This window comes from Phascolarctos cinereus, unplaced genomic scaffold, assembly GCF_003287225.1.
Source record: "Phascolarctos cinereus isolate Bilbo 61053 unplaced genomic scaffold, phaCin_HiC Scaffold_3;HRSCAF=262, whole genome shotgun sequence".
Lineage (NCBI taxonomy): Eukaryota > Metazoa > Chordata > Mammalia > Diprotodontia > Phascolarctidae > Phascolarctos > Phascolarctos cinereus.
Genome location: NW_027555736.1, coordinates 139,124,633 through 139,146,339, shown reverse-complemented (window position 1 = coordinate 139,146,339; position 21,707 = coordinate 139,124,633). Strand labels below are relative to the sequence as shown.

At 39.7% G+C, this 21,707-nt stretch overlaps 1 protein-coding gene across 1 annotated transcript in view; it reads left to right on the top strand.

Moving 5' to 3' along the window:
* The window catches only part of ANXA2 (annexin A2), a 55,323-nt gene that overhangs the window by 27,506 nt on the left and 6,110 nt on the right, over window positions 1–21,707 (top strand). The window contains exons 4-8 of the mRNA XM_020968659.2: window positions 8,294–8,388; window positions 11,880–11,993; window positions 15,969–16,059; window positions 17,155–17,234; window positions 20,263–20,322. Coding sequence (XP_020824318.1) covers window positions 8,294–8,388; window positions 11,880–11,993; window positions 15,969–16,059; window positions 17,155–17,234; window positions 20,263–20,322 — 440 coding nt within the window. The remainder of the gene's footprint in view (window positions 1–8,293; window positions 8,389–11,879; window positions 11,994–15,968; window positions 16,060–17,154; window positions 17,235–20,262; window positions 20,323–21,707) is intronic.

Below are 21,707 nucleotides of genomic sequence, written 5' to 3'. Positions count from 1 at the left end.
CCTAAAGGAAGTTATTACACATATTGTTGGCACAGTATCTGGACCTGGAGCTACTTCAAACTGAGCAGAGTGGTTTGGAATACTGTTTTTTGAATGGATAATAATAATAATAACTAAGCCAGAAGAAAGGCATAACTTGATGTGACATTATTTCCCATTGATGGTATGTATACTCTGGGAAGAGCAGGCACCGATCTTTCTGAAAAAAGGAACCAGGCTTTGTTGAGAATGTCAACAAGAAAAGTCCCTTTCCGCCCATTGGCTTGAAGCCTAGAGCTTTAACAAGGACAGTCTCCCTCTCAAATGGCACTGCTAATGGAAGGGAGTGGGTTGGAGCCCAGTTGCTGAGAACATGCCCCATTGTATTATGGTTACTTTAGAGTTCTCATCTTACATTAACGCCAGGAGCAAGAGAAGCAAACCATGAATCATGGCCACCTTTGCACTAGGAGTACAGATTTCTTTCTTGATTGTATTCATTGTCTACGTGACAGTCCTGAATGCCAAAACACTGGGCCAAGTGTGCTAACGTGGATGGGTAAGGGAATCCAGAGTGCCTTTTTAGTTGTAGGTTTCAGTTTTAACATCCTTCTTTCCCCCTTCATTCTTTGCTAGACTGCTTGGTAAACTTTTTTCTTTTTTTCACATCTGAAATTCCAATGGTAGCACCTCCCAGGTAAGGTGGCCATTATTTGTTGTCCTAGTTGATGGGGCCACAGGAAACAGCCTCCTCATTGCCAATTAAGAGACAAATCTGAATTAGGAAGGTGTGTGTTGATTCCTCTTTCACCATTTAAAATTTTGATTTCCTCTTAAATCTGGGGCTTAGATTTGTCAGAATAAGTGGTGCATGTACCCTATTTCTGGCCTCAATCACTTTTGCCATTTTATTTATTTTGATTTATGAGTGAACATCAAGTTACTGTTGTGCTTTATGGTCTCCTAGGAGCTTTAACAGTATGTTTAGAAACAGCATGGCATTGTGGGTAAAGACTTGGACAGGATGTAAGGAAAGAACTGTGTTCAAATCCTGCCTACAACATTTCATAGCTTCGGGATTATGTATGGGCATTTAGCCTTAGCTTCCTTATCTATAAAAATAGAAATAAAGATACCTATAGCATCTGCCTCCTGGGGCTGTTTTAGGGTGTCAAATTAAGTAATATGGGTAAAACAGAAGCCTTTCAAGCCAAACTACCCCATGAAGTCCCTTAACGCTGTCAACCATCTCCTAGATTTTGCCTTCTTCAACCTGCTCTTTGGGGACCTCCCTGCTATGTTACTTGTTTGATGTATATTTTTCAAAGTATCACCTGGCCTTGCTAATCTGATAATAATAGTGTATTCATCTGGGAAAAGGCTAGAAGCCTTCTTTCTTCCTCTCCCAGGTAACAGAAATGTTTTAACAATTGACTTTGGGAGACAGTTACCCAACTTTGTCTAATCTGCTGACATGATTCTGAATGGGAATTTCAGGCCGAGTGGGTTGAGAAGATGATACCATAGTAGACCAATAAGGATAGTATTGAGGATGGGGGCAAATATGGCCTTGCAATCCTCCCTAAATTCACATGATATAGATAATAAATAAATTGCCTGATTTTCAGATGAATACCACTTGTCCTGGTCACAGCAGTCTTCTTTAGGGAAGAACAGACCTTGCTCACTCTAAGTTGTAAATAAAATTATGAATCACTCTCATCTCTGCCACTCAACTCTGACCTCTTAATTTCTTGATGATTGTCATTATATAGCTTCATGCTTTAATTTCCATTAGACTGAAAGAATTTTCAGTTGTTTTCCAAGAGGAAAAGCATAATTGGTCTTACTGCCTCAAATCCTTCCCTGCTGCCAAAATGAGTTTTCTGAAGTGTAGAATCTGACTGATCAGCACAGGCCTGTATATCCTTTGGCTGGCAGCTTATGGCTTTCAGGTGCTTTCAGCACTCCAAAGGATTTCCTCTACATACAAAGTATGTGTTCCTCTACATTTTTCGTGGGCCACCTGAAATCCTCCACAATAAGCAGTAATCTGCCTGAGAGCCACAGGTTACTTAGGCCTGCTCCAGTGGGTCCCTATTACCGCAACCCATAGGTAATATCCCATTTCTTGACTGGACCTGTGACTTCACTGATATAAAAAGCTCCTGGAGGAGAAAAAAAATCCCTCTACCAATGTTGGTCAGCACCGTTTTGGAAGCTTATAGTCTTAGAGTTGCCTAGAGCACTAAAAGATTAAGGGCCTTGCCCAGATCAAATATAAACTCATGCTGGGCAGGAGTTTTTGGCTCCTCCTTTCTGTTCAGTCTTCTTACACATCACTCCATTTCACAGTTCAACCATGATGATTTTCTGTTCTTCACATGGTACCTTCGTTTCCCTTACAGTGCCTTGTACTGGCTACTCCCCATACTTAGAATGCTCTCCATTATCACCTCTACTGCTTAGAATCCCAAGGACTAATTCAAATGCCACTCCTCCCCAGTACCTTTCCGGAGTTACCTTCTGCCTATTCTGTACATGTCTTGTGCATACCCTTTTATGTACATGTCATCTTTGCCTTTAGAACGTAAGCCTCTTGAGGAAAGGGGCGGTCTTTGTATTTTCTTTGTATGTCCAGAGCTTAGTTCAGTTCCTGGTACACGCTTAATAAATACTTGCCGATTGATTGATAGTTGGTTTACTCATTTCGTGCACTAGCACATTTTAATTACAAAAGATATCCTTTGTAGAGAAGCAGGGAACTCTCCCACCCCCAAAATCGACATATACACCCCCCACATTTTTTGACCACCGTTTACTCATTTTGGTGTAAAGATTATCCTTTCCAAATTCCTGATACAGATCTAACCAGAAACCATCATTGTCCTGTAACCTAGATAAGGGGAGATTTTGGGTACCGGACGGTTGGCCAGGCCGCTCCCCCACCGCCAAGTGCTTCCTGGACTCTTTAGTGAGCATAAAGGAGATTCATTTTCTTTGTATTGTCACTATATCTGGGGAGATGTGAGTCAGCATCCTGTTCAGAATGGCCTGCTGGTTGTTTGCCATAGAAAATAGAAACAAATTTTCCATAAAATGCCAGACTAGGATCCGGTTTGGGATTTCCATCCACAGAGCTGAGCAGGAAACACCAGCAGGCTAATTTTGTGGGATTGGCATTATGTTGTGAAAAAAAAAATTAAGCTCGAGATCTTTACTGCTGAAAAATTCTGAGGCTGGTTAAGGGTGGAGTGTGGCTGGAGAGTCATGGTGATGGCTGAGAAGGTCAAGCAAGGCATTGTGTAGGAGGTGACCCTTGGGCTGAGCCTTGAAGGAAGGTGGAGGTAAAGGGGAGCATGTAGGCACAACAGAAGGGAAAGGTAGAATATTGTATAAGGGAATCTTGTTCTAGGCTTTTGAAACGCTGGAAGACAGTATTGAGTTAGAAATTTTGTCTTGGTTGGCACATGAATATGGCAGTTCAAAGAGAAAAAAAACCCTTTAAGAATTCCATCTATATTCTGCTTTTAAGATGGCAAATAAAGTGTGTATTTACCTTCTTAGGCATTCTAAAAACAAAACAAACTATTAAAAAAAAAAGCAAGAACAGCAACTTTGCAAAAGAGATTTCAAAAATTATATTTGGCTCACAAAATTTGCATCGATCTTAATGCCATATCTTTTTCCATGTGCCTTTGCTAAGTGTCTTTCTAGTAAGAAGAGAAAATTCAAACAGTTGCTTGAAATGTGTCTGTACTAAGAATTTATGTCCATGAGAACCAAATGAAAAATGGATTTGAAATTAATGTGTGTGCATATTCTTAAATTAATTTTATTGAGATCTTTTGTTTTTATATCACCTTAATTTCAAAATACATCCATGTCCCTCTCTTTCTGAGTGACCATCCCTTGTAACAAAGAATAAAAAAAGAAAAAAAAACAGTTCAGCAAAACTAACCAACATATCAGTGGAGTGTGACAGTAATGTAGTATCCTACACCCTGTAATCCCAACCTCTGCAAAGAAGGGAGGGAGGGGAGAAAAGGAGGGACATTTTTTCATCACTTCTAGGGGAGAAGTTCAGTCTTTACAATTTACATAGCATTCAAGGGTTTTTGTTTATTTGCTAGCTTGTTTTCCATTTACATTGTTGTAGTCATTGTGTGGATTGTTTTTCTGCTTCTGTTTACTTCACTCTATATCAGTTCATATGTCTTCCCATGCTTCTCCAAAATCTCCAAATTCATTTAGTATGTTGTTACATTCATGCATTTTATATTTGTTCAGTGATTCCTTCATCAATGGGCATCAACCTTGTTTTCTTTGCTACCACAAAAAGCGTTGCTCTGAATTTCCAATGAATGTATATGAATTCATTCTGCCGTCTTTCCTTTCTCTTCCCTCAATTCTAACAAACTCCAGAAATAGCCATGACATATTAGTACAACAGGCTACTATTCTGAGCCTGGTTGAAAACTGAAGAGATTCCTCTGAATTGAAACTTGAGTTGTTAGGGAATAAAAGTCAAAGTACTTCATAAGGTCAAGTCCCTTCACTTATGTGAGCCTCAGTTTCTTTTCTCTTAAATGGGGACAATAGTACATGCACTACCTGTTGCCGCAGTTGTTGGGAAAATTAAAGTGTTGTATCAATTCATGATTTTGCCAGTGTCATAACATTCTTTGACGTAGATAGATGCAACCTAGCTGTGACCTAGTTAGATAAGTCCCAGGGAACTGCTTGAGGTATGTAGTGGTTAAGTGACTTGCCTGAATGAATCCTGGCTCAGAAGTATCAGAGATTGGACTTATACTCTCTAAGCCCAGCACTCTGTCCTCCCTGACCAGCTGTCCCTGCTTTAGAGTCAGCATGTAACAATAGGAAGAACACTGACTGGATCTGAAGTTAGAGACCTTACCTTGAAATCGAAGCTCTATCATATAGATTGTAGCATAACAGATCTACATGTCCAATGCCATCTAGGAAGGAAGGAAGGAAATGAATATTTATTAATTGCCTGTTGTGTACCAGGCACTGTGCTGAGCACTTTTCAAATATTACCTCATTTGAGCTAGTAACTTGATCATTTGCTGAAGATGAAACAGAAGCACAGACAAATAAAATGAATTGCTTAAGATCACACTGCTGGCATTAGGGGAAGGCTTTAAACCCAGGTTCTCTGACTCCTGAAGCAATGTTTTTTTTCCCATTGTACTAGATAATTTATGTGACCGTGGCCCTGTCCCTTATCTTCTTTGGACCTTAACATTCTCCACTGTAAAATGAGCGTTGGACAAGTTGGCCTTCAACATCTCTACATCTCTGTCCCTCTGTAAAGCCATATTCTTCTTATTCTGGCTCTACAGTTTGATGATTCTAAGTTTACATTTTCTAGTTCTGTGCACTTTAGGAATTAGATGGTTGGGGACCATGTCAGGGTAGAAGCTCCTCCCAGTATCCGCCATTAACTTGGCCCTCTCTCAGCATTGTCAACAATGAACATGATGATCTGCAGGAAGAAAGTATGTTCCGTCTTGCATTCTTCAGCTGAGTCTTCGGACTGGAATGATGAGCCACCAGAAGACCCTTGCAACTTCAACCCGTTCTGAACAATTTTCCACAGGAATAAGCTGCCTCACAAATTATGGATGGCAAGTGGAAAGGAAGCAGCAGGTCACTGAAGATAAGATGGTTATGTTGCACAGGCAGCCATGTGCATATTCCACTCTTTTTATGAAAGAATGAGTCTCTACTCTAAATGAATCGGACTTAACAGTCTGGTACTCCATTTTTTTTTTCATTCCAGTTCAATTTAAAACGTGCAGAAAATGAACATGCTTGAGAAAAAGCTGATGCAAGGCCAAGTGCCCTGGGAGCTTCTACTTGCAGAAATAGATTCTATTTAATTGTCTTTGTAGTCAGGGACATTAGCATTTTGGTAATGGATCATATTGTTCCTTTGTAAACTGGCCCAGTGTGTCAGATGCTGCATCTCAGCAGGCTGTTTGGTAAATAATTTAGGGAAATGCTTTTGGATTATTTCAGGCTATAGTTGTTGCTACTGAGCTTCGGATGGTGTTTTAGCAGGTTGACCCACTGAGATATTGAATTCTGACCACTGATCAATAGTGAGAAGCTAGAGAGGAAAAAGCAAGGTGTGGACCAGTACCCATTTCTGAAAATGGGAAGTGCATGTTACTTACTATGGATTGCAACTGGGAGAATTAGTTCAGCTGTGAATCCTTCCTTTTAGGCCTCCTTGCTCAGCTGGGGAGATTCAGGCAAAGGCTGCCCTTCTTTCCTGACAGACTGTTGTAGAAAGTGCAGTCTACAGAAGGAGACTTAAGTAATGGCTCTTGGTGACTTTCTCATATTCTAGTTTCCAAAGACCTACCCCTGGCTAGCCATGGGTGTGAACTACCTGCTTCTACTTCCTGGGGGGTTAGGGGGATGTGGAGTAGCTGTCTTTATAAGTGAATGTGCTTGGCATATGTGTAGGCAGTCCTCTGGCTGGGTTGGAACAATGAGTTCAGGCTCCCCCCTCTACCCTTTTCTCTTTTTCACCTTGAAGAAGTTTTAGCTGAACTAAAGAGTTCGAGTGCAAATCCAACCTGGAATTGTTAGTCCAGTGAACTTTCTTTTATAATTTAGGCACACTTAGTTGTCCATACTCACCAGGAAGTAGTCTATAACAACATCCTTGCAGATGATAGGATTTCTTTTAAACCCCCAACAATTCTTATTGATGCTTTTTAGTTTTACCCTTATAGGCATTTCACTTTATAACCCCAACTCTCCTCCCTGAAATCTCTCTTTGAACAAAGCAAAAAGAGCTAAGCAAAACCAACGCACAGTGACAGTGTGCAACAGCACATAGAACATTTTATACCCAGAGTCCCCCTACTCCTCCAAGAGTAGAGAAGTGACAGAGATGCAGTTTTAAAAGTCTCTTTGTTCTGGCTACTTGAAAAATAAGAGCTAATTTGAGACACTACAATAAAAACAATGCAGTGATATATTGTTCTGATGAATCCTTTTATGAAACTTTGAAATGTTACTGTGCCATTTTTACACTCCCTTGCTCATTCTATTTTTATTCCTTGTGAACTTTATAATTTATTTTAAAGATCACATTGTACCTCCTCTTTACTGTATGACTCTTGAAATAAATGGCCTTTGGTCAAAACCAATAAAATTCTGACGTGGATTTATTTTATTTTTGAAAAGAAGTGTCATTGGTTTTCCTTTGGAGAAAACTGTTTTGAGTTAGACCTTGTTTTACACAGGTATGTGCCATGTGACATCATCATTTCAACTCACCTGTGGTTTCTACAACTACGTGGCAGGCAGGGCAAATCATAGCAAAGATTCCTGTCACTCCCCTCCCTCCTTCTTTATGAAGCAAGCCCATATTCAGTTAGGAGAGGTCTTTTACTTTCTGAATTCTTGAGCTCATGTGTTCTTAAAGTTAATGGTATCTTGGTGGCATTTCTCATTATAGAAAATTGGAAGCTCTCAGATGCTAGGAGGCATTGCTTATCTTTGTAAATACACATGTTCCAATTAAAATAGGTACTAAAATATTTTCGTGGCACTTCACAACTCCCAATTTAGATTTAATTTAGATTAAAGCACTTATTCTTTTTTAATAAAGTTATAAAATTGATTATTAAAATTGCCTATTGAAGATTAAAAGCAGTAGAACATTTGTTTCTCTCACAAAACAATTTAGTCTTCACTAAGTGTGACTTTAATAATCAATTATGCTATTAAAATACAACTGCCATATCGAATCTAAGACTCATTTGTCATAACAGTTGTATAATTATAGAAATTATACCTAGCTGCTTGTATAGCTATAAACCTGTAATAAATATAAATAATTGTCTCCATTAATTCAGCTTGCAGCTACTGTTCTATTAATCTCACTGTTAAGTGGTAATTTGGGGATCTTCATTTAAAATGCCACTGCATCTTTCTTGTTCCGTCCGACTGCTAGAGCCTCACAAATGCACCTCCTACTGTTGATTCCAGAAAGCAATTTATGAGCAAAATGTTTCTCCCCATGAGTAATTAAAATGTGTCTTTAGATGTGAGGTTTGAGGCTATCAGAAAAGATGGGAATAAAAAGGGTGTAGATTGGACAAGGAAGTACATGGAAGATAAGGAACAAATATTGATGTCTCGGTGTTTCAGGCAACCAAACAGTAATGACATTTTCATCAGAAAAGCTCAATTTGAAATTCTCTAGATGAGAAAACCAATGCGACGAACACTGACCAGTGAACTGTTCCAACTTGTGTTTCTACAGGGGTGGATGAAGTTACCATCGTCAACATTTTGACAAATCGCAGCAATGAACAGAGGCAGGACATTGCCTTCGCTTATCAGAGAAGGACCAAAAAGGTATTAAAAGATCTTATTCTAGGAGTATGGGTAGCGTGGGATTACTTTTCTTGAGTTTTGGATCTTCCTCAAAGTTTCAGACCAATGGGCCACATAAGATTGTTGTCAAACAGGCAGCAGCACTTGGAGATATGTGGTATTACTTCTTTTATGCTATTGGAACCATCTGAGCAAGATCCTAAAGGACTTGAAGGTACATGAGTGGAAACCCTCTTTCCCTCCCAGTTAGAGTAGGTGAAAAAAGAATTTCTAGTGCTTGGGGAGGGCTTATAAATTTTTGCTTGGGGGACCGAAATTCAGTATCTTGCCTATGTGCAGAATTATATGGTAGGCTTCAGAGCTGAAAGGGATCTTAGAGTCCTTCAAGTCTATTTCATTTTACAGATGAGGAAACCAAGACTGAAAGAGGTTATTCATATTCAGGGGCATATAGGTAATAGATGACAGAATTAAGATTTGAACCCAGAACTTCAGACTCCAAAGCCAGTGTTCTTCTCAGTGCACCATGCTGTCTCACTGAGCATCAAACACCTCAAAATGGCATTTTGTCCCCAAAAAGACCTGCTAGGTTATTTGTAAGTTTTCCATTAAACTGCCTGCAGAGCTAGCCATTTGATCCACCAGTGAGCTTTTAACAGGGAAGAAATCTATGGGCTATGTATGCTACTGGTTAAGGTGTTTTGTGTATTTTTGTCTGTGGTTTTGGAACAACCAAGTGCTTATTCACCTTTTACTTCATTGTAGTGTTGGCAGTTTTTATTTTTAACAGCTTGCTGTTTTATTTTTAACTTCTTGTTATTTAAAGTACCTGATTTATTCTTGGGCAGGGTAGTAAATGCAGCTTCCTGCAGCTCACCCTTGACTTCTCCCAGGCAGGCTTTCACTCCTAGCTGTGGTCTAAATGAAGCAAAGGAAGCTGTGCTTGGATGCAAGGGAAATCTGGTGTCTGGGGCCCTGTGGGGTCGAGAAAAGACTGCGGCTGATGTGCCTGTAAGATGCCTTTGGGAAGCAGCCAAGTCATGATAACACTCCCTCCTCCTGGAGTAGTTGAAAGTGGCATGAACTGGCTTCCCTCATCCTCTATGCATTACAGTTCCTTCTGGAGCTAGGCTTTTATTAATCTGCCCTGGTAGAAAGGATCTGTGAGCAGGTAGAGCTGTGTCTCAGTTAAAGGACAGAACCTCTCTCTTCAGAAAATGTCCTTGTAATTGCTCTCTTAGGCTGTCACCTTTGGAATGTTATTCTGGAACATGCCATTTTAATCTGTATCCCTTTCTTGGTGTGCGTGCATGTCACGCATATAGAACTGTAGGTTCACATTTCCAGTCAGACAGCTGGCTGAATGAAGAGAGTAGCTTTGCCCAGGCCTGCATGGAGGAAGACATCATGGGGTCATAGATCTAAAGCTGAGAGACCCTCTAGTGGAATCCCCTCATTCCTATAGACAATTGAATGTGCTCACTGACCTCAGAGATGTCACTGTGTGTAGGGACCGCTTACTATTAGCAACACACACAGCTGTATTGATTCTTAGTTTCTCTTAGTACTAGGGTGGGCAGACCTCCTTGATCATGGAGAGGTATTTACCAGTCTTTTAGATACCTGTGAGTAGTTGCTTATTGCTACAGAGACAGCTTTAAGTCTGTCTCCCTCCTCCTTACAACCCCCTCTCTCTTTGCTGAGGAAACTTTTCTTCTCTGATGAAAAGGATAACACACACTTTGAAACAATTTCTGGAGGGAGTAAGCACTGGGAACAAAACCATAGTATATCAAATTGGTATCAAACCAAGAAAAAAAAAGATCCTACCATGTGGAGAGACTTCTGTGAGAAAGGTAATGCATCTCTGTCCTTTTCATGTAAAGATGCCAGGATTAATAAATATATCTGTAGTACTAGAAGTGTAGATAGTGGTGGGCAAAAACAGGGAAGGATAATGTGAGAACAGACTTGGGGGAAAATATTGCTGAAGTCTCAGTTTTATTATTCCCCAGAGGAGACTATGCTAACTAAAAGAGTTTGGTGTTAGAAAGCAAAAAATAATGTTTAAGACAGTGATAATTTGCTAGTCGTTTTTGACTGATTTGCATGTAGTACCATTGAAAGAACACTCAATTTGGAGTGAGAGAACCCAGGTTCAAATCCTAGTTTCTGCTTCTTACTATCTATGTGACCTTGGACAAATCAGTAGGAAAAGCTTTCCTCAGAATTCTTCAAATTGTCTACTTAGAAACCTGGCCATAGAGTTCTGGATGTGCACGGGAGCCTCTGCAAAATGAAGGGATTTGACCAGATTAAGTGGGACAAAGTAATTTCTAAGTGTTCCATTGAATGCTTTTGGTAGGGCTAAGGCTTAGGCAGGAGAGAAGAAAAGAGGGAAGGAAGAGGAAGAGAGAGACTCATTTAAAGAAGGGAACTTCTTTAAGGTTTTTTGTTAGATAGTGCGAACATCATTGTCTTCACTTACCATTCCAAGCCATGAGCCAGAAATAGCTTTCCTCTGCAATTAAGCTTATCCTCGAGACCCAGTCTAAAAAAAGGCAGTCCTTGCATCCTTAAAGAAGAGTGAGGGATTGCTCTCCATTGCTGGGAACTCCAATTTGTAATTTCTAGCTAATGCAGAAGCAAGAGCTTCCTGAGTTTGATTCTCTTCTTATTAGGTAGTTGCAGTGAACACCCACGGTCTGAAGTGGTTTCAAGGCAAAACTGCATTTGCTGACTTTTGGAACTAGAGGCTGCAGAGACTGGGATGTATAATCTGATGCTCAGCATAGCTTTGTGGTTCTGGGTTGGCTTAACTGAATGAGTGGTGTCAGGCACCTGGGCTGATGTCACTATCCTCTCTGTAGATACAGCTCAGACTCCCCATATAAGGCATCAAAGAATGTGAAATGGACTTAATTGTAGCTTCTTTAAAGGATGAACAGGGTCTCAGAGAAAAGATCCATTGACAAATTTTTATAGTCTCCTAGACAAAAAGCATCATAGTATCATAGACCTGGAGTGGGAACCTGTGTTATATAGGTATTCTCTAATCTAATTATTAAGCCTCCTGATTAGCAAAGGTGCTTGAACCTCAGAGAGTTGTGGGACTTCATTGATGTTACTATGGCTTTGAAGAATGAACTAAAATTCCCCATGCTTTTATTGACAAGGAGAGAAACACAGTGCACCACCTACTCCACCTATCTTTATATCTTCCCCCTTGGATTTTGAGCAAGCTTTTTGAAAGAAGAGTCTGTCTGGTCTTTGGGTTTTTAGCATCTAGCTATGTAGAAGGGAAAGTAAGAGAAGTGGAAAATAAATACTTCTAGCCATGACACCTCAGAACAGAAATGATATAACAAATGTTTGTGTGTTTCATCTACAGATAATAACCTGTCTTAAAAATGGAGTTGTCTTACTATTCTTTTAATCATAAGTTTGAAAAAGCAATGCTAGCTATTAACTTTAAGTTCACCATCATTTCCTCCCTTCTTCCACCCCAAAAGGAACTTGCATCAGCACTGAAATCTGCCTTATCTGGCCACCTGGAGACAGTGATTTTGGGCCTTTTGAAGACACCTGCTCAGTATGATGCTTCAGAGCTGAAAGCCTCCATGAAGGTAAACAAGCAGATTTAATCTAAATCAAAGTCTACCATTAATATTGGGAATTACTTTTTTTCTTCCTTAGTGTGTAATTAGGTGATTTTCAGTTTTGTTGCATTCTCCCATTTGGAACCTTTTTTTCTTAAATGAACTGAAGATATAGGGCCTGGGATTTGTACCAAAAATATTTCAATTCCTTTTTTTAAACTCTAAAGAAATTTCATGATGCTGAGAAGTCAGTTACCAGCTGCTACTGCTTGGCACCTGGGCAATTGCTGTACCATTTGGAAAACTACTTCCTTGATTACACTTCCTCCTTTGAAAAATGTTTTGTGATTTTAAAGTAAAAGTTAAACACATAGGAGGTCCTCACTGAGGATAAAAAATTCTGCCTTAGTATTTCATACATTCACCATCTCCAGTTCCCTGCTAGTGGAAAAAACATTAGAATGTAGATTGTTACAACTAGAAGAGACTTTAAGAGATAATCTGTCTGGAACCCCTCATTTTCAAGAGGAAACTGAGACCTAGAGAGGATGAATGACTTGACCAAGATTAGCTTTTATTTGACAGAATAGCGTAGGATCAGAATGGGAATAAGGATTCTTCTAAATTCATTCATTCATTCATTCATTCATTCATTCATTCATTCATTCAGTAAACGTTTATTAAGTGGCAGGCATTGTGTTATGTGCTTGAGATACAAAGACAAAAAGAAGTAGTCCATTGCCTCTAGGAATTTATATTCCATTAGTGGGAAACAACATAGATAGGAAAATACAAATGAAAGCAGAATAAGCACAAATAATTACTGGGGAGGGGGCATTAGCACATGAACATGTGGTGAGATTCAGAAAACATTGCATGTAAGAGGTGCCACTCAAACGGAGTTTTGAAGGAAGCTATGGTTTCTTAAGAGGTGATGGTCAGGAGGGAGCAAAGCCAGGCATGGGGCGCAGCCTGGGCAAAGTCATGGAGACAGGAGATGAAATGTTATATATGAAGAACAGTAAATAGGCCAGTTGGACTTAAACTTGGAGTACGTGGAAAGTAACGTGCAGTGAGGCTAGAGGAGAAGAGTTTTAAATGCTGAACAAAAGAGTTTTTACTTTAACATGGGGCAGTAGGGAGATACTGGCACTTCCGTGTATATATGATGTCTGGGGATTTCAGGTCATGGATGCACCATGGTTTGAATGATGTGTTTGATTTTTTTTTCTTGAAATCTTTGTAAATTTCTGGCATAATCTTACATCAGATTTATTATATGTATCTTATCAAATGAAATAATAATTGTAAAGCGCTTATTAGCACAGTGCCTAGCACGTAATAGGCTTTATATAAATGTTAGTTGTTTATTATATTATCGTTGTTGTCATCATCATCCATTTAGCTGCACCTCATACCAACAACTTTTTGGTGTCTGTTGCTGAAAGAAGTTTGACTAGGAATTGTACCAAGAGTCATTATAGCTTACATTAATGAAGAAATACTATTTCTATATATGTATATATATTTAGTGTATATATGTTATTACCATAGGCTAACCACCAGGTTTTTGGATAATCAGATGCTGCCCTCTACTGCTCTAAGTAGATATAACTTGTACGATTCAAGAAAAAGCACATTTGTCATTTTATTCTGTGCTTCACTGCTTTTGTTGGGCTTTTAATATTCCTGAATTGCCAAGTGGCCAATCTGTAGACTTGTCACCAGCTGTGACCAGTGTCACAGTTCAGTCCTTTTCTCATGAGAGTAAATTGGAGTGTGAGTCAGCATGCCTAGGAAAGAGGCATTTCTTGGGGTCCGAAGCCTAAAAAATCAAGTCTACTATAAATATTTAATTGTTAAATTCATTCTTTCTTAATCATGCTGAAACTCAGCTCAGGTAGCTCCCTCCTACTTACCCCCCCTTTCCTGTTTTTCTCCCTTTTGTTTTTTCCCTTCCGCTCCCTCCTCTTGCTTTTTCTTCTCTTCCTTTTCTCTCTTCTCTGTCCCTCTCTTCCTGTCTTTCCACCTTTATCTCTTTCACCCATTTCCCCCACTTTCTTCTCATTCTCCTCTCCCTTCTTCCCTCTAGACACTCCCTTCTCTCTGCATTTCCTAATTAGTCCAAGATTCATCAAAATGACTTAAAGGAGTGAAATTTCAAGAAGATTTAATGATCCTTCTTGATAAATATCATCCCTGAAATTTGAGCCAGGAAAAACACAGAGGAACAGAAGATTTAGCCTTATGGAGGGTTTTTCTTACCATCAGCACATTCGGCAGGTTCATACTAAATCTTTTCATCATGAATTCATTTTGCTGATACTCATACTTGGGAACTAGACACTAGTAGCTGAAACAGGACTCGGGACTTATTAGAGTTGTCTTCAGTCATTTTTGTAGTCTCTCAAAGACACTGAAGGCTGATGACAAGTATGAATGAATGAAAAATCTTTGACCCTTTCCAGCTCTTTCATTAGTTGTTGTGGCTGAGCCCCACGCTGAAAATGATGAAATTTGAAATGATGTTGGCTGAATTACCTTTAAAAGCAGTCTACTTTGCCTCCTGGAAGCAACAAAATCTCCAGTGTGCTGCTGTCAACATTGCCCCCGCAGTAGGAATCGTGGGCAGCCTTGTGAAAAACCCAAGCTGTTATTTAGTTTCTGAAGTATTACAACTTAACCCCAGCCTCTATTGATGTTCCAGAAACATTTCAACCTTGAGAGTTCAGAGACTGCTCAGGTTAAGTCCAAAAATAGAGACAAACAAGTACCTTGTAAGGTCCTTGCTTTTCTTCCAACCGTAATACTGAGCAAACAGACAGTGGTAAAGGATTTCATTGTTTCAGTCCACATTTCTATCAGCCTTGAAAATGAAAAGGTACTATCCAAATGTGTGTCATGAGTCACTTGATCCTCATTTTCCACTACTCATTTGTGTGGAAGTAAGGATGTTTGTGAAAGATAAATGGTTGTTTACATGGTGCCCTTTCAGTTGGCACAGAATTTTAGGGAAGAAGTTTTTGCTTTACTGAATGTCAGAGCCTTAATAAGACATCTTGAAAACCTGTAGGTAGAGGTGTTAGCTGGTGAAACAGATTAAGTTCAGATTTTAAAATTAACCATTGACCAATTGCCCAAGGCTCAGTACATAGTACTTGAGCGTATCTGGGGGTCAGCTGAACTCTAATAGAGTTTAATTAATAGCTGACACTCTTTTCATGTGGATAAGTAATTTTCTTATTGTATTAACACCTCATAATTGATTTACATTTTCAACAGTACTCATTCTGTGTAGTTCAAAGCAATATTTCTATATTCAGTTTTACTTTAGCTTCACAGAATGGCAAGTATTCAAGGACCTGATTATTAAATCTTGACTTTGATCACAAAGCAGCCTTTGAAATACATGTTTCATCATGTCCTTTCAACCAGTCTGGCTAAATCAAAAGTGTATGTATTAAATTTGAATACATCATCTCGCCAATTCTTACTCCTTAATAAAATGTTGGTGTCTGGATTTATTTGACACTTCATTATTTCTTTTTGCTCCTCTAAAATGCCTGAAGAGTGCATAATAATTAAGGGGAAGAGGCAATGCAAGTATAACATTTTGAACATTTATCCAGTTTTTCATTTTAAGGCTTGTTTTGTCGTACACCTTTTCCTAGCACAAAGGTTTATTTGAATCTAACGGGCTGGCTGTGGGTGATACCATAACATCACCTATGTTTCGTTTGCTTAAAATACTGAAAAGCACTTTTTAAGGGATGGAGGATAACATGAGTATCTGAGGAAAACTGTCCAGATTCTCTCTTGGAAAGACAAAAAAAAGAATAGGGAGGGGAGATAATGGAGTTGATGCAGGTTTCTCTTACTAAGGCCATGTGATTCACAAGTATGGATACCAAAGGAGATAGAAGTAACTCTATGACTATGAGCACTTAGTCCTTGATGGTTTCTCAGTACCACTCCTCCCTAATTCTGATCTGATTTTTCCAGGGCCTGGGTACTGATGAAGATTCCCTCATTGAGATCATCTGCTCACGGACAAACCAGGAGCTCTATGAAATTAACAGAGTCTACAGAGAAAGTAAGTGAGCTCTCTGTTTCTGTATTTATGTTAAACCCTTTTAGCCCAGTTTTCCTGAATATATAATGGAAAAGTGGGACAGTGAGATGGCCGGAATGAAGTTTTGCTGAATGGCCTTTGGTTATGCTGGGGAGAAATTTTTCAAAATGTATTAGTTTTGTTTTTAAAGTCATGCAAGCATTTTACTTCTGCCTCATTTCCTGACTTTGGGGCATATCTCTGCATGTCTTGAGGGTAGGCAGAAGGGCAAGTGGATAAAACAAAAATGAATTAATTTTGCATCATTATTAGTAGCGGTATCAAAGGCAGCAGGGCATAGTAGATATTAGCCTCACAGCCAGGAAGACCCGGGCTCAAGTCCTGCCTCTGATACACAGTGGTTCCATGAACAAGTTACTTCTCAGCAGTGCTCTAAGCAAAATTCTAAGAATATGAGTTGTAGAGGGGAAGCTAGGTGGTACAGTGGATAGAGTGCTGGGCCTAGAGTCAGGAGGACTTGAGTTCAAATCCAGTATCAAACCCTGCTGAGGTCATGGAGAATCAGACATGATTGAAAATGACTAAGCAATAGTAACAGCCAAAGTTGTAGAGGAGGGACCAACCTGCATTGGTAGAGAGCTCTGCAGGAGGACCTGAGTTCAAATCTGGTCTCAGATATTACCGTTTGACCCTGGACAAGTCACTTAACCCAGAGTGTTTGGGGGGGAAATAAAATTTGGTGGGGAGGAAGTTTAAACTTGGATGAAATAGTGTTTCTGTGTTATATGAAAATTCCATTTGCTGAAGCTATCTAGTTTGCCCTGCCACAGATAACTGTTTTAGAAGTAAGCTTGTTGATCTCAAAGTTGACTCAGCCCTGTCAGTCCTTTGTTACTAAAAGTGACAAACCAGTTCTGACTCCAAGAGGATAAAAGGCTTTTTTCTTAATAATTAGGTATCGATTTAGGGGTAGGGCATGCTGATGAACAAGGTATGTTCATTATTCAGGTTAAGTCAGGCATGTCAAAGCCTTGGCACGAGCCAGAACAGCAGGAATTGGTAGGAGGGTAGGTGAGGAGGCAGGAAATGTAAAAACCTATTGACTTTCTTTTCAAGTGTACAAGACAGATTTGGAGAAGGACATTATTTCGGACACATCTGGTGACTTCCGCAAATTGATGGTTGCCCTGGCAAAGGTTAGTTTCTTTCAGCGTATTTCTCTGCCCTTGTTCCTCTAACTCCCGTGGCCAGTCCCATGCCTCATTTTGTGCCTGGGAGTGAATTAACTACATCCTCCAGGGCCTGCTGCTTTCCTGACAGTAGGTTTATACTGCCACTGCAGAGTTGTCATTTTCATATAATAGGATTTCTTATCCTGAGAAACAGCCTGGGCTAGTGGACTTGGGGAACAGAAGGAGAATAAGTATAGCTCCTGAGGCCCAGCTGGGCTTTGCCAGCCCTTGCTTGGGTGACTTTAGGAAGGTCACTTTGCCTCTCTCCAGGTGGGCTCCCAAAGCCCCCTCACAGGCTTGTGCACTCTCATCCAGTTCACCTCAACTCACTCCTTAGGAGAGAAAGGAACATCTGTACACATCTGGGAGGATTTACAAGTATGGTCCTATGCTTAGTGTTTTGGTGGTTGTAAATCAGTTTGAAAATGCAAGTACAAGGCATTGTTGAAATGCAAAGTATTATCACCTATAAGCCTGAATTGTGCTGAGGATGCAATTAAAAGCCTAAGAACCAGTGGAGGGAATTGAAGTTAGTTTTCCTGGGACCTTCAGAATGAAGTGATTAGCATGGTTCATTTTGGATCCTACTACACCTTCTTATCGTCTCCTAACAGCCTCCTAGCTGTACTTTCTGACTCTAGTCTCCTATCTGTACTTCATCCCTTGTATCAGACTAATCTTTCTCAAATGTTACTTTTGTTGTATCAAGCCTCTGCTCAGCAAATGCCATCATCACATCTACATGCAAACCTGCAAAATCTATATATGTGACATGCAAACGTACAAAATCGACATCAAAGTCAAACTCCTTTTTCTCTTCCTCCTCTTCTTCTGAGACCCTCTGCAATCTCATCCCACTCATCTTATCCATCCCTGTTTTCCAATATTTATGCCTCCGGATAGTATATTGAGAAGCAGGGTAGGTTGGTGGGCAGAGTCAACCTCACGTTTGGGAAGACTTTGGTCCATGTCTCTGACATGTGTGGGCGTGTGTCCCTGGGCGAGTTACTTTAACTTCCCAGTGTCTCAGGAAACTCTCTAAGACTATAGGTTGCACTCTAGGTTCCTGATTGCATGAGTAGAGGGAGTTCCCTTATTGTGAGAACTCTACATCACTAAAAATTACAGATCTAGTTCAAAATATTACTTAATGGGAATCGGGTCTTCTCACTACGATAACATTGTCAGACCTACTTTATCTTGCTCTTCCTTCCTGTTCCATCCATCCTCTAGGGTCTAATACATACCCCATCCTAATTCCCATATACTTATTTATCTGCTACTATGTGTTAGGTCCTGAGGATACTTCAATATGTTATAGATCTGTGATTGCTTTAGGTATTCCCTTCACTGTCGCAAATCACAACCCCTTTACTATTTTACAGGCAGCTTTTTAAAGTTGCTGAAAAGTTGGTTGTCCTGGAACCAGCCTGGTGAGAAACCTTTGGGGTTCCAGAAGTGGAAAGGAGATAGTCTCTGCCTTCAAAGAGTTTATAATATAGTGGGGAGGGGGCATTTTAAACAGACACAAATAACTGAAATACAAGTTAGAATGTTATAAATAACATAGAAGAGGTCAGAGAAGGGTGAGAGATTGGGGAGAGATCACTGCTAACTGGGAGTTGACCAGAGAAAGTTTTGTGAAATAGATGACACCTGCTGGTGTGCTGGTGAATATTTAACAACTGACTCTCTGGAGAAAAAAAGGTCCCATGACACATTTAAGTTTAATCGACTTTATTGATATTTTCCCTGTAGCTTTTTAAGTGTAGAAAATAAAGAAACAAAATACCTTAAGCCCTGATTTGTATAATTTGCCACTCTCCAAGGTGTAAATGGTCACGATGAAAACTTAGCAGTTGGCTCATAGAGCTGGCTCCAGCGCACCTCTGGCTAACACTTGAGTTGCACTTTGAAGGAAGATAAAATTTTCAGCAGCAGTGATATGGAGGGAGTCTGTTCCATGAATGGGTGTTGGCTAATACAAATGCATTTAGGTAGGAGAAAGCAGGACAAGATGAGGGAAAGGCTAGTAAATTAGTTTGGCTGGAATGTAGGAAGGATAGAAAGAAGTGGCATGAAATGAGGCTGGAATGATAGGTTAGAACCATATCGTGGGGTCCTTAAATGCCAAGTTAAGAAGTTGATATTTTTTGTGAGCCATGGAGAACATCTTTGTCTTCAAGCAGGGGGAGTGACATTCTATGGCTTATGAATTAGGAAGCTAGCTTTGACAGCTTTGTAAATGATAGGAGAGGTCATGACAGACTGATAGACAAATGATAGACTGAAAAGGGGAAATGGGGGTCAGGAAGACTAGGTAGGAATCTAGGATAGTCAACCTGCATAAAGCCTTCCTTGTTTACTGCCTCTCTGGTGGTTTCTCTGTTTTCCAGAATTCCTTATACTTCCTCAACACTGAAATGATTTTGCACTTAATTTTTCCCTCATGTTGTCTTAGTTAAAGTACAGGCTACTTAAAAGCATCAGTCATATCTTAGGAGGCAGTATGGTATAGCAGAAAGAGCATTGGTTTTAGAATCTAAGGAACTGGGTTCAGATTCGGATTCTTCTACTTATTACTAGCATGACCCTGGACAGGTTATCTTTGCCTCTCTGGGCCTCGACTTCCTTATCAGAGAAATGAAGGGGGTGAACTCGATAACTCCTTAACATTCCTTCTTGCTTTCACTTTTGTGCTCCACTTCACTTATCATAGTAAATGCTTGTTGATTAACTTTGGAGAGATCAGGAAATAGTTACCTTTCAAGGTTGGGTCTGTTAACAAATTCTTGTCCCCCTCCACCTGGACTATTTTTTAAAATACTGCTTGTAGTAAGCGTCTTTTACTTGAACTTGAAAATTGTAGATAGCATTTGTTCAAAGTGAATGTTTAATTAGCACACATAAGCTTATAGGAACTGAGGGGAAATTGTATTTTGTCTTAAGCTTATGATAATTTATGAATTTAAATGTATAATTTTTTTTACAGGGCAGACGGGCAGAAGATGGCTCTTCTATTGATTATGATCTAATTGACCAAGATGCTCGGGTAAGTGACAGGTATAGCCAGTAATGACATCTTTTTGCTAGGAATGCATTATTAAAGTGTATTTGCTATAGAGGCTCATGTAATAATAATAAGCATTTATATACTGCTTTGGGTTTGAAAAATGCTTTATGTATGATAGGCATTCAGCATGGAGAGTAGTAGAAGATGGGGCTGCTCCGAGGGTAAGGAGTTGACAAAGAGGTTGGCATTAGTGCCAATATTTCCTGATGGATATTACCATTATTTCAAAGCAAGTCTAAGAATTCTTTAAAACACAGAAGGGGTTCATTTTTACTTAAAAATTAAATATATGACATAAATCACTCTTACGAGGAGATGGGAGAGTGAAGATGGGTTAGATATTTTAAAAATAGTAATAGTGTTGTATTTTTTTGTAGGTATTCAGGTAGATAGCATTATTATGTTTCTTAATTTATAAATGATCTAGACTTCCTCCCTCCCTCTCTCCCTTCTTTCAACCCTTCCTCCCTTCCGTCCCTCCCTTCTCCTTCTCTTTCTTTCTTTCCCCCTCTTTTTCTCTTTCCCTTTTACCCTTCTTTCTTCTGCCCCATCCCCTGCCTTTTCTGTACTTATTTGTCTTATTTATTCCCACCTATTGCCCCTGGATATTTTGAAAGTCTGGACCTGGGCTAGTGCTGACTTCTAATTAGTAACCCTTTTAATCTTTTTTTGTGTCATGGATCCCTTTGACAGTCTGGTGAAGCCTATGGATCCCTTTTTAAAGTAACATATATGTATATTTTTTCTTTTTTTTTTCTCTTTGGAGAGGCAGTTGGGGTTAAGTGACTTGCCCAGGGCCATACTACTAGTAATGGTCAAGTGCCTGGTCTGAGACCAGATTTGAACTCAGGTCCTTCTGATTCCAGGGCAAGTGCTCTATCCACTGTGCCACCTAGCTGCCCAATTAAAATAATATTTTTAAATGCATAAAATAAAATACATAGGATTACAAAGGAAATCTGTTACGTTGACTAAAAGTTCACATACTACCCAGGCTAAGTATCCCTGTTCTAAAAGTTGAATATTGATATTTGAAATATTGACATTTGAAAATCATAGAAGATTGAAATTGCTTTTGCCTGCTCTGTGGTTTCAGTGGTAGATAGATTCCAACATTAAACATCTCCTATGAGCATGGTGGAGGGAGACAACTGATCAATGTTGACAGGCCCTTATGCTGACAAAAATCCCTTAAGAAAGGGCTGATCAATGTGTCACTATTAGAATTTGCTTGCCACTATACATGTGGACAGGGGCAGCTGGGTGGCAGTGGATAAGGTGCCAGGGCTGGAGTGAGGAAGACTCATCTTCATGAGTTCAAATCTGGCCTCAGACACTTATTAGCTGTGTGATCCTGGGCAATT